At 37.5% G+C, this 12393-nt stretch overlaps 1 protein-coding gene across 23 annotated transcripts in view; it reads right to left on the reverse strand.

The window, feature by feature from the left end:
- Nucleotides 1-12393, reverse strand: part of CD1D (CD1d molecule) — a 65935-nt gene that overhangs the window by 43964 nt on the left and 9578 nt on the right. For 9 of the 23 annotated variants that reach the window (XR_005651569.1, XR_005651558.1, XR_005651559.1 and 6 more), the window contains exon 2: nt 3130-3410. The exons of 10 other annotated variants lie outside the window; for them this stretch is intronic. Coding sequence is in view for 2 of the 13 variants with exons in the window: in XM_039857074.1 (XP_039713008.1) it covers nt 3344-3410 (67 nt within the window). In the remaining 11 variants the exon portion in view is untranslated. The remainder of the gene's footprint in view (nt 1-3129; nt 3411-12393) is intronic. 4 more of the 23 variants (XR_005651561.1, XM_039857074.1, XM_039857075.1 and 1 more) reach the window with 2 other exon arrangements.

Below are 12393 nucleotides of genomic sequence, written 5' to 3' on the forward strand. Positions count from 1 at the left end.
GAGGAGGAGGAGGAGGAGGAGGATTTCCTGGGTAAGTCTGCTTGCACCAAGTAGCGGATGAAGTCATAGGTTCCAGAACACGGTATCCTTTCCTCTTTAAGCACCAGCCATCTCACCACAGACACACACAAGACAAAAAGAGTAGAGTATTTGACAAAAAGCAGAGTCCCCAAAGACACCTAATGACTAAGATGGTTTGCAACTCTGCCCTAAATGTGCCTTCCTTGCTTTGGTGTCTCTCCATGTGGTCAAGGTGCTGCGATGTGAGTATATCACCACCAAGTATATTTGAGTGATCAAAGGTCACAGCATAAAGAGGGGAGGACAAAAGACAGCAGCATAATGTATCCTCACTCAGCAGGTTCCTCCCCCCATATCCATGTTCACATCTGCATGACAATAGCCCTTCCCCATCAATGAGGAATTCAGGGAATGTACCAAAAACACCAAAGACTCCACTTTATTCCATGACCACTACCACCACCACACTGCCTTAGCCAACAGAGTGTAAGGGAAAGAGTAATCGTTTTTGAGTCAGACAGACTTTGCTTCTTTAATCTGCTCTATTACTTATAGCAGTGAGACTGTGGACACGTTATTTATTTCAAAGTATTTACAGCAGGAGGGAGCCAGACAGGACTGCTTTCCTAGGAGGCAACTTTGCACATTGCAGAAATGCTCCCTAGACACAAGAAGTCCATATTCTGGGTGGAGTGGATGTCCTGGGGGGTCCATGACCTCTCCCTCACCTTCCCTCATCCCTGTTCTCTAGATTCCCCTAATAGACTAAAATCTTCCCTAATAATTATTTTTATCAGAAAAAAGAAAGAGGCCTAAATTATGGCAGTAGTCATTCTCCTGGCCTTCTAAATCTCTCTTCACACACACACACACACACACATATGCACACACACCCTCCTTCCCACCCTTCCTCTGTTCCTCATTCCATCTGCCAAAGCTTGCTCATGACAATACTAATCATATTTTTTTGCTCTTTATCAAAGTTCTTTGCATGTACTTATGTTTGGAATACACATGTCATGCAGGGAAAACTTTCAAGGGCCTAGAAAGAATCCTTGGATCTAAAAGGAGAGGATAAAATGAACTCATTTCCAACTGATGTTAAACTTTACAAGACCTCTTTAAAATAAAACTAACTCAAGAAAAACCATCTCCCCTTTTGAGTAAAATTATTCTTCCCTTTCTTGCTTCCCCTTCAACTATAGTTTCTTTTACCAACAATCTTTTCCTCAGATAGGGTTTGTGAGTCACCTGGGAAGATATAGTGTGTAATCTCAAGGAATTACCAAAATGAGGAAAGCAACAAGTTATAAAAAGAGCTAGGAGTTACATCAGCATTTAGCTAATCCAATCTTTTCATTTTTCAAATGAAAATGGAATACATAGAGAGAAAATATCTAGTAATAAAAAATCTAATTTCAGCTCTGGAATCCCAGAGAAGTTTTTCATACATGAGTACAAAAAGGGTAAAGAAAGACTGGGAAAAAGAGAGGCCGTGGTAGAGAACATGGTTTTGCAATGAATGAATTAGGCACGTGACAAGGAATGGTCTTTGGTGTGCCTTGCGCCAGGGCACCTACTACCTCTATCAGGGAGGACACATCAGAATTCACTTAGCTAGAAGGATGACAGAAATTGAGTGGCAAGCAAAGCAAGGAAGCTTCCTGGCACCTCCTACATTGGGACTTTGCAGTGCAGTGCCACAATATGCTGGGAAGTGGTATGACTTCCCAACATTAAATATAATCAAATGAAAACACAACTCTCAAACTAAAGAGACATGAGCCTCTTCTCAAACCTCTTCTCTTCACAAGGATATGGCTCAATGTTGATCATCTTTACAAAAATGGCTTGTATTTCAATGCCAGCAACAAGCATGGAACTATTCTCCCCAAGAAATTGTATCTTCGAGTAACAGTCACTTAAGACCCACAAAGTCTTAATATTTACCTTAATTTAACAAAATAAATCCAAGACTGGAAGAAAAATGTATAGGTAATGCTAACAGATCTTGATATCAGAAGCAATCACCCATGTCCAGCATCTTTTCATGTAGCCAGTGACAAGCAGGCTGAGATTAAATGACATGTATGACAATTAATGGGTGAAAGCAATGGGGCAAAGGGAAACTCAGAGCTATAGAAAAATTCTGGGGAAAAGGGAAGCAAGGTTTAAAAGGGCTTAGTAAAGAGCTTCACCTTCACTCATCTATTCCTTCAACAAGTATTCATAAGCATTGACTATATACCAAGTACCAGAAAAACATCATTAACAGAACATAGTCTACACTCTCATGGAACTTATATTCAGTGATTAGACATAAACCAAAAATTCAAAATATAATGCAGCATGATTAAATGCTAAAGCAGGGACAAACGAGCCTGAGGAGAGGCTACTAACCCAGCCGGGGAGGGGGGAGGGGAAAGAGTCAGAAAAGGCTTCCCAGAATAAAGGAGACCAGAAGCCAAGGCAAATGTCAAGGTAAAAGGCATTATGGACAAATCTCCTTTCCTCTTTAGCTAATATCTTTTTTACTTTCATTTATGGCCAAGAAAAAAAGACAAATATACTAAGTTGGGCAGGTATACTAAAAAAAGACAAATATACAAGTTGGGCAGGTATAATTGAACAAAGAATTCCCTGCCCCATACATAAACACAACTGAAATATCTGCACATTGAGACATCTGAAGATGAGCATATTGGAGTGAGGAGGCATGGCAGGACGTGGGAATGACAGAGATGGGAGCAAGATATGAAGTCCGGCTCTCCCCATAGCCCCAGCGATCACAAAAACACTGAAGGGTCAATGTCCAAGCTCAACTGGGAAGACCAGAGGGGCAGAGGCTACAATCCAGTTGAGTGGCTGGTACACATTGAGGCTGAGCCCAGGGTCAGGGGCAGAAAAACAAGAGAAAGGATAGTTGCAGCTGACCAGCCACCATTACCAGGAAAACGAAGCCACAGATGCAGGAATCCATGCTTACCACCCTCCCATGGCCCACCTGGCATTACAACCCTCAGGGGCAGAAGCAACATTCCAGCCTAAGTGGTCCTTATTCATTGCAGTTGAACTCACTGGAAAGTACAGAGCCACAGATGCACTAACCTGCTTCTCCACACTCATTCCTCCCCAATCCATCTCGGCAGAGCCTGATAGAGGCAACTGTGACATCCAAGATAGTGTGCTGCAGCTGGTGGCTTCTGGGTGCAGGAAAGCGGTGCCAGGAACACAAAAGTCAGGAGATTCATCACCTGCCATATCCCACCATATGGGTGGTGCCCTGAGACCAAGAAGACTGAGTTGTAAAGAGGGCGCCCACCTCCTCAGGGAGTATAGGTCATTTTCCAAGGCTGGAGCAACATCACCCCACAGTGATCCTGGATGTCCTAAGAGTATAAGAGGAAACAAAAAGTTGTGCTATAGCACCACCTACTGGAAAACGAAAGAAAGATGGCTACATATCAACTGGCTAAACAGTGAAAAGAATTAAGTACATAAATAAAAAAAAATTTTTTTTAAAGATTTCAATCCCTCAAATGCCCAGAAAATAACCCATCAAGTACCATGAATAACCAAGACAACAGGATAGTTCAGAAAGAAAATTAAAAATCTCCAGAAAATAAACTTAAAGACATGGAAGAATGTGATTTAAATGTCAGAGAATTCACAATTACAGTTCTAGATCAAGAAAATTCAGAAAGGCAGTTTAATGAGCTCAAGAACAAAATAAATGAACAGAAGACATATTTTACCAAAGAGATTTAAAAAATAGTAACTCTGGATCTGAAGAAATCAATAAATGAGATGAAAAATATATTACAGAGCTATGGAAATAGAGCAGCAGACCAGAAGAAGAAAAGAATTAATGACATAGAAGATAGAAATCTAGAAATGATTCAAGTGGAAGAAGAGAGAAAATCCAGAGTAAAAATAAATGACTAACTCTATGAGAACTATCTAACTCCTTCAGAGAGAACTATATAAGAATAAGAATAATGGGTTACCGGAGAAGAGAGGGAGAAAGGAACAGTGAACCTATTCAAACAAATAATTGACAAGAATTTCCCAAACTTATAGAAAGAGCTGGACCCTTGAATCCAAGAAGTTAACAGAACACCTAATTATCTCAATGCAAAAAGACCTTCTCAAAGACACTTTATATTAAGGCTGCCAAACGTTTAAAAAATAATTCTCAAAGCCACCAGGGATAAGAAAACAGTAATCTATAAAGGAAAACCCATTAGATTATATTTGGACTTCGCAGTAGAAACCTTATAAGCTAGGAGAGTGGAATCAAATATTCAAAATATTGAAAGATTGAGGAACTTTGGAAACATGGCGGAGTGAGAGACGTCCCTTTATCTATCCCCTTGAAACAACAATAAGCTGAACATCTAAAACTCAACAAAAAAATGGACCAAACTACACACCAGCACGTCTGAGCATGGGATCTGCGCATGAGAGCTACCACAGGTTAAAACCCCAGGTGTCAGGCGGTGGACTGGGAGAAACAAAGAAGCTGCCTCTTGCAGCCACCAGAGCTACCTGTAGGATGAGGGGGAGGAAAGAAGGAGCAGCAAGTTCCCTGAACAACCCTGCCTAGGAAAGCTGTGAGCTCCCTACGGCTGGTAGCAAGGCCCAGTCATCAGGACAAAAGCCAGAGAAGAGGAACGGCAGGAAAACAACAGTTGATTTTTACTAGCCCCGGTTGCAAGTGAGACTGAGCCGCAGCCCGTAACCCCCAACCAATAGGGCCCCTCCCCCCATAACCTCGGAGACCGAACACCATGGAGCCCCAGGAGATCTGAGCAAACGCTACCGAAACTGTTGCTAACACTGACAGGGACTGAATCTGAGGGTAGTGAGTATGATTAAAATCTACAAGAAAATAAAAAGGCATTTTTAAGGGTTTATATAAAGCAGGGATCCAAGAGGCTTAAATGCCACCTACTGGAAACCAAAAGAAAAGCACCTTCTTTGCACCAGGCTAAAGAGAGACCTTTATATAAGAAATCTTCTTTCTGGGAAAAAAGCAGAATACATTTCCATTAATGCCCAGGCAGAGAAACAGTCCATTAAACACCATTAACATCCAAGGTGACAAGGCATCTCAGAAAGAAAGAGGAAAATCTCCAGAAAATGAGCTTACAGACATAGAAATATACGACAAGTCACAGAGAATTCAGAATGGTACTTTTGAAAAAACTCAGTGAGTTCCAAAACGAGTCATATCAACGATTTCAGAAACTGCAAAAACAGCTAGATGATCAGAGAAAGGAGACTGAAACCTTCAACAAGAACCAACTAGAACTTCTGGAGATGAAGAACACACTTCAAGAGCTGAAAAATGAAATAGCAAGCTAGGGAAATAGAGTTGACCAAATGGAGGAAAGGATCAGTGATATCGAAGACAGAAACCCAGAAATTAATCAGAAGGAAAAAGAGAGAAACCAAAGAATGAAAAATAATGAAAGAGAAATAAAAGAACTAGCTGATACCATCAGGAGAGGAAACATAAGAATAATGGGCGTTCTCAAAGGCGAGGAAAAGGAGCAGGGACTACAAAAGCATTTTCAGACAAAGGGTGAACAAGAATTTCCCAAATCTAAGGAATGAGCTGGAACTTGGAATTCAAGAAGTCAACAGAACACCCAATTTCCTCAACCCGAAAATGCCTTCACCAACACACATTGTATTAAAGTTATCAAAAATCAATGACAAAGACAGAATTCTCAGGGCAACCAGGGAAAAGAATACAGTAACGTATAAAGGAAAATCTATTAGATTATCATTGGACTTCTCAGTGCAGACCTTACAAGCCAGAAAGGAATGGAATCAAATATTTAAACTATTAAGTGAAAGGAACTACCAGCCTAGAATAATGTATCCAGCTAAGCTCTCCTTCAGATATGAAGGAGAAATTAAGACATTCTCAGAATTCTCCACTACGAGGCCTGCATTACAGGAAATTTGGAAAGGGGTAGGCTCAACTAAAACAAAATAACAACAACAACAACAACAACAAAAATCAGGAGTAAAGTGACTATCAGGAAAATAGAAGTGTAACCCTTACGAAGAACAGGGCATTATAAGCTTAAATAATAAGAAGAGAATTGCTATACCAAAATAGTAATGAATGTTCTACATACATAGGGACGAATTGAGATAATTACTGAAAAGGGGAAGATTCAAAACTCTAAATTCGCAAAGGGGAAAGGAGATAAGGCACACACAGAAGAAAATGGACAACTGCATATATATAACTACCTATTTCATATTTGTAATGGTAACCACACACCATAGAGTCAGAACTGAAGTATAAAACATAAAACAAGAAGAATCAGAGGTAAAACCCACAGAAGCCAACCAAAATAAAGAAAGAAGAAACACAAGGACAAAGCAGCAATGGAAACAACAAGCTACCAGAAAGCAAAAGATATAATGGCTATAAGAAGACCTCATATTTCAATAATCACCCTAAATGTAAATGGAATGAACTCACCAATAAAAAGGCACAGAGTTGCAGATTGGACCAAAAAACAAAACCCAACCATATGCTGCCTCCAGGAGGCAGCTCCAAAGACAACCATAGACTCAAAGTGAAAGTGTGGAAAACAATATTTCAAGCAAATGGCATTCAGAGAAAAGTAGGAGAGGCAGTACTAATATCGGACGAAATAGACTTCAAAATAAAAAAAGTAAAGAAAGATACTGAGGGACACTTCATGACGATAAAGGGAATCACGTACCAAGAAGATATAACACTTATTAATATCTATGCTCCCAATCAGAGAGCCCCGATAAATGTAAAGCAATTACTAACAGAACTAAAGGGAGAAACAGACCAAAACACTATTGTAGTAGGGGAACTAAATACCCCATTGTCGGATATGGACAGATCATCCAAACAGAAAATCAATAAAGAAATGACACATTAAATCAACTGGACATAACTGACATTTACAGAGCCTTCCATCCCAAAACAGCTGGTTATACATTCTTCTCAGGTGCACATGGAACATTCTCAAGAATCGACCACAGAAATAGCCTGAACCAATATAAGAGGGTTAAAATCATACCAACCATATTCACTGATCATAATGCTTTGAAACTAGAGATCAACTGCGAAAAGAAATCAGGAAGAACCACAAATACATGGAGATTAAACAATGTTACTGAAGAATAACTGGGTCAGGGAAGAAATAAAAAGAGAGATCAAAAGATACATAGAAATGAATAATAATGATAGTATAAAGTATCAAAACTTTGGGGACACAGTAAAAGCGGTAAAAAGAGGAAAGTTCATATCATTACAGGCTGATCCCCAAAAACAAAAACGAACCCAAATAAACAGCCTAATGCTTCATCTTAAAAAACTAGAAAAGGAAGAACAAATGAGGCCTAAAGTCAGCAAGAAATAATCAAAATTAGAGCAGAAATAAATGAAATTGAAAAAAAAATAGAAAAAATAAATGCAGCAAAGAGCTGGTTCTTTGAGAAGGTTAATAAAATCAACAAACCTCTAGCCAGACTCACTAAAGAAAAAAGAGGAAGGACACAAATAAACAAAATCAGGGATGAAAGGGGAAATTACGACAGACATTGCAGAAATACAAAGGATCATGCAAAAATACTATGAAAAAGTATATAACATCAAATTAAATAACCTAGAAGAAATGGACCAGTACTTAGAAAAATACAATATTCCTAGATTGAATCAAGAAGAACTGGAAAATCTAATTAGACCAATCAGCAATATGGAAATTGAAACAATCAGTAAAAACCAACCAAAAAGTAAAAGTCCAGGACCAGACAGCTTCACCAGTGAATTCTACCAAACATTCAAAGAAGATTTAATATCTATTCTCCTCAAACTCTTCCAAAAAATTGAAGAAGAGGCAATACTTCCCAACTCATTTTATGAGGCCAATATTACCTTGATACCATAACCTGGTAAAGATAACACAAAAAAAGAAAACTACAGATCAATATCTCTCATGAACACAGATACAAAAATCCTAAATAAGATACTAGCAAAATGAATACAGCAACATATTAAAAAGATTATACACCATGATCAAGTGGGCTTCATCCCAGAGGCACAGGGATGGTTCAACATATGCAAATCAATTAATGTGATACACCATGTAAGCAAATTAAAAAATAAGAATCATTTAATCATCTCAATAGATGCAGAAAAAAGCCTTCGACAAGTACAGCAACTATTTATGACAAAAACACTTAATGAAATCAGTATAGAAGGATAGTACCTTAACATAATAAAGGCCATATATGACAATCAGCCAACATTATACTTAATGCTGAAAACATAAAAGCCTTTCCTCTAAGATCGCGAACAAGGCAAGACTGTCCACTATTGCCACTTCTATTCAGTATAACATTAGAGGTACTACCGAGGGCAATCAAGCAAGAGGAAGATATAAAAGGCATCCAAATAGGAAATGAAGAAGTCAAACTGTCACTATTTATGAGTGACATGATTCTCTACATATAAAACCCTAAAGACTCCACAGGAACACTACTAAAAACAATAAGCAAATACAGTAAAGTCTCTAGATACAAAATCAACATTCAAAAATCTATAGCATTCCTATATTCTAATAATGAATTGTCAGAAAAAGAAGTGGAAAAAAATAATTCCTTTTGCAATTGGGACAAAAAGAATAAAAAACCTAGTAGTAAATCTAACAAAACATGTGAAGGACCTACATAATGAAAACTATAAGACCCTATTAAAAGAAATTGAAGAAGATACAAAGAAATGGAAAGATATTCTGCGTTCTTGGATGGGAAGAATGAACATAGTTAAAATGACCTTATTACCTAAAGCATTATACAGATTTAATGCAACCTCCATCAAAATCCCATCGGCATATTTTAAAGAAATAGAACAAAAAATCATCAGATTTGTATGGAAGCACAAAAGACCCCGAATTGCCAAAGCCATCCTGAGAAAAAAGAATGAGGCTAGAGGTATCACTCTGCCCGACTTCCAATTATACTACAAAGTGACAGTATTCAAAACAGCATGGTATTGGCAGAAAAACAGACACATGGACCAGAAGAGAGAGTCCAGAAGTAAACCCATATTTACCTGGGCAAATGATTTTCGACAAAAAAGCCAAAAACATACAGTGGAGTAAGGAAAGCCTCATCAATAAATGGTGCTGGGAAAACTGGAAAGCCGCTTGCAAAAAAAATGAAACTAGACTGTTGTCTATTACCACACACCAAAATTAACTCAAAATGGATTAAGGACCTGATAATAAGACCTGAATTTATAAAATGCATAGAAGAAAACATAGGAGCTAAACTCAAGAACCTTGGACTTAAAGAGGATTTTATGAATTTGACCTCAAAGGCAAGAGAAGTAAAAGCAAAAGTAAATGAATGGGACTACGTCAAACTAAAAAGCTTCTGCTCAGCAAAAAAAAAAAAAATAGTCAACGAGGTAAAGAGACAACTATCCGAATCGGAAAATATATTTGCAAGCAATTCCTCCGGTAAAGGCCTAATATCCAAAATATACAAAGAATTCATACGACTCAATAACAAACAAACGAACAAAAAAAAACGATCCAATCAAAAAATGGGCAGACGACCTGAACAGACACTTCTCCCTAAAGGACATACAAATGACCAAGAAATATTTGAAAAGATGCTCAACATCACTAGCCATTAGAGAAATGCAAATCAAAACCACAATGAGATACCACCTCACACCTGTTAGAATAGCTATAATCAACAAGACAATTAATCACAAATGTTGGAGAGGATGTGGAGAAATAAGAACTCTCATACACTGCTCGTGGGACTGCAAATTGGTACAGCCACTATGGAAAACAGTATGGAGGTTCCCCAAAAAACTAAGAATTGCTCTATCACATGATCCAGCAATCCCTCTACTGGTTATTTACTCCAAAGACTGAAAACCCATATACAAAAGGTATTTGCACATTCATGTTCATAGCAGCATTATTCACAGTGGCCAGGACGTGGAAGCAACTGAATTGTCCTACAACAGATGATTGGTTAAAGAAGTTGTGGTACATATATACAATGGAATATTACTCAGCCTTAAGAAGAGATGAAATACTGCCATTTGCGACAACATTGATGGGCCTTGAGATAATCATGGTAAGCGAAATAAGCCAGACAGAAAAAGTTGAAAATCACATGATATCACTTTTTTGTGGAATATAAACCAAAAAGCAACAAATGAACAGGACAAACTAACAGAGACTCATGGACATGGACTATAGACTAGTGGTTACCAGAAGGTATGGAATGGAGGAAAGGGTAGGTAGGCGGTTAAAGGGAATCAAATACAGGGCAGGGCTGGGGGGGTGGTGAAGTGGTAAAGGGGAGTAAATATATGTTAGCTGAAGGAAACTGGACTTTGGGTGGTAAACACACAATAGAATATACAGATGTCAAATGATAATGTACACCTGAAAATTATATAATTGTATTAACCAATGTTACCCCAATAAACTTAATAAAAAAATATATTGAAAGAGAGAAATTACCAGCCAAGAATAATATAACCAACAAGGTTATCCTTTAGATATGAAAAAAAATAATAATAAAATCTTTTCTAGACAGAAGCTGATGGAATTTACCACCATAAGTCCTGCACTGTAAGAAATGATGAAAAGGAGTTCTTCTACTGGAACAAAAAGACGAAGGGTACAAAACTGTAACTTCTGCAGTTTTGTACTATTTCATTCTTCACCTCTTTTATAAAAGGGGTGAAGAGGTGAAGAATGAAATAGACAGCTTAGGAAAACAGCTGACCAGATGAAGGAAAAGAATTAGTAATATCAAAGAAAGAAATTGGAAATGACGCAGATGGAAGAGGAGACAGATTTCATAGTAAAAAAGAAAAAAAAGAAAAAAAAAAGAACTCTACTGGAACGATTTGACACCATCAGAAAAAGCAAATGAGAATAATGGGCATACCAGAAGAATAAGAGGAGAAGGGAACCGAGATCCTATTCAAATAGCCGATGGGAATTTCCCAAACATATGGAAAGAACTGGATCCTCGAAACTAAGAAGCGAACAGAACACCTAATTATCTCAATCCAAAAAGGCCTTCTCCAAGACATATTATATTAAAACTGGTAAAAATTAACGACAAAAAATAATTCTCAAGGCAACCAGGGAAGACAGTAACTTATAAAGGAAAACTCATTAGATTATCATCAGACTTCTCAGCGCACACCTTACAAGCAAAAAGGAGTGGAACCAAATATTCAAACTACTGAAAGACAGTAATTACCAGCCAAGAAAGTCATACATGACAAGCCCTCAGCTAATATATTTAACGGTGAAAAACTAAAAACCTTCCAAGATCAAGAACAATACAAGGCTGTCCACTACCATTACTCTTATTCAATATAGTATTGGAGGTCCTAGGTAGAACAATCATGCAAGATAAAGAAATAAAAGGCATCCAAGTTGGGAATGAAGAAGTCCAACTGTCACTTTTTGCAGATGACATGATTCTCTATGTAGAAAACCCTAAAGACTCCACCCAAAAAAAAAAACTATTAGAAACAATAAATAAATAATGTTGCAAAATACAAAATCAACATACAAAAATCCATCAACGTACAATGAATTTTCAGACAAAGAAATAAAAAATTTCTTTTGCAATTGCAAAAAAAAAAAAAAAAAAAGGAATAAATTACCTAAAAATAAACCTAACAAAGCATGTAAAGGACCAAGACACTGAAAACTATAAGGTATTATTAAAAGAATTGAAGAAGACACAAAGAAATGGAAAGATATTCAGTGTACATGGATTGGAAGAATCCACATAGTTAAAATGAATTTATTACCTAAAGCATTATACAGATTGAATGCAATCTCCATCAAAACCTCAACAGCAATTTTTAAAGAAATAGAATCAGATTTGTACAAAATCACAAAAGACCCTGAAGAGCCAAAGCAATCCGGAGAAAAAAGGACAAGTCTAGTTGTATCACTCTGTCTGACTTCAAATTATACTACAAAGTGACAATAATCAAAACAGCATGGTATTGGCAGAAAAACAGACAAGCAGACCAGTGGAACAGAATTGAGAACCCAGAAATAAACCCCTGTATTTATGGGCAAATAATTTTCAACAAAGGAGCCAAAGACATACAATGGAGGAAGGAAAGCCTCATCTATAAATGGTGCTGGGAAAACTGGAACGCTCCATGCAAAAGAATGAAACTAGACTGCTATCTGTCACCATACGACTCAATAACAAACAAAAATTGGCTCAAAATGGATCAAAGACTTAAATATAAGACCCAAAACAATAAACTGCACAGAAGAAAACATAGGTACTAAACTC

The sequence above is a fragment of the Pteropus medius genome, unplaced genomic scaffold (genome assembly GCF_902729225.1).
Source record: "Pteropus medius unplaced genomic scaffold, Ma_sr-lr_union100, whole genome shotgun sequence".
NCBI classification, from domain to species: domain Eukaryota; kingdom Metazoa; phylum Chordata; class Mammalia; order Chiroptera; family Pteropodidae; genus Pteropus; species Pteropus medius.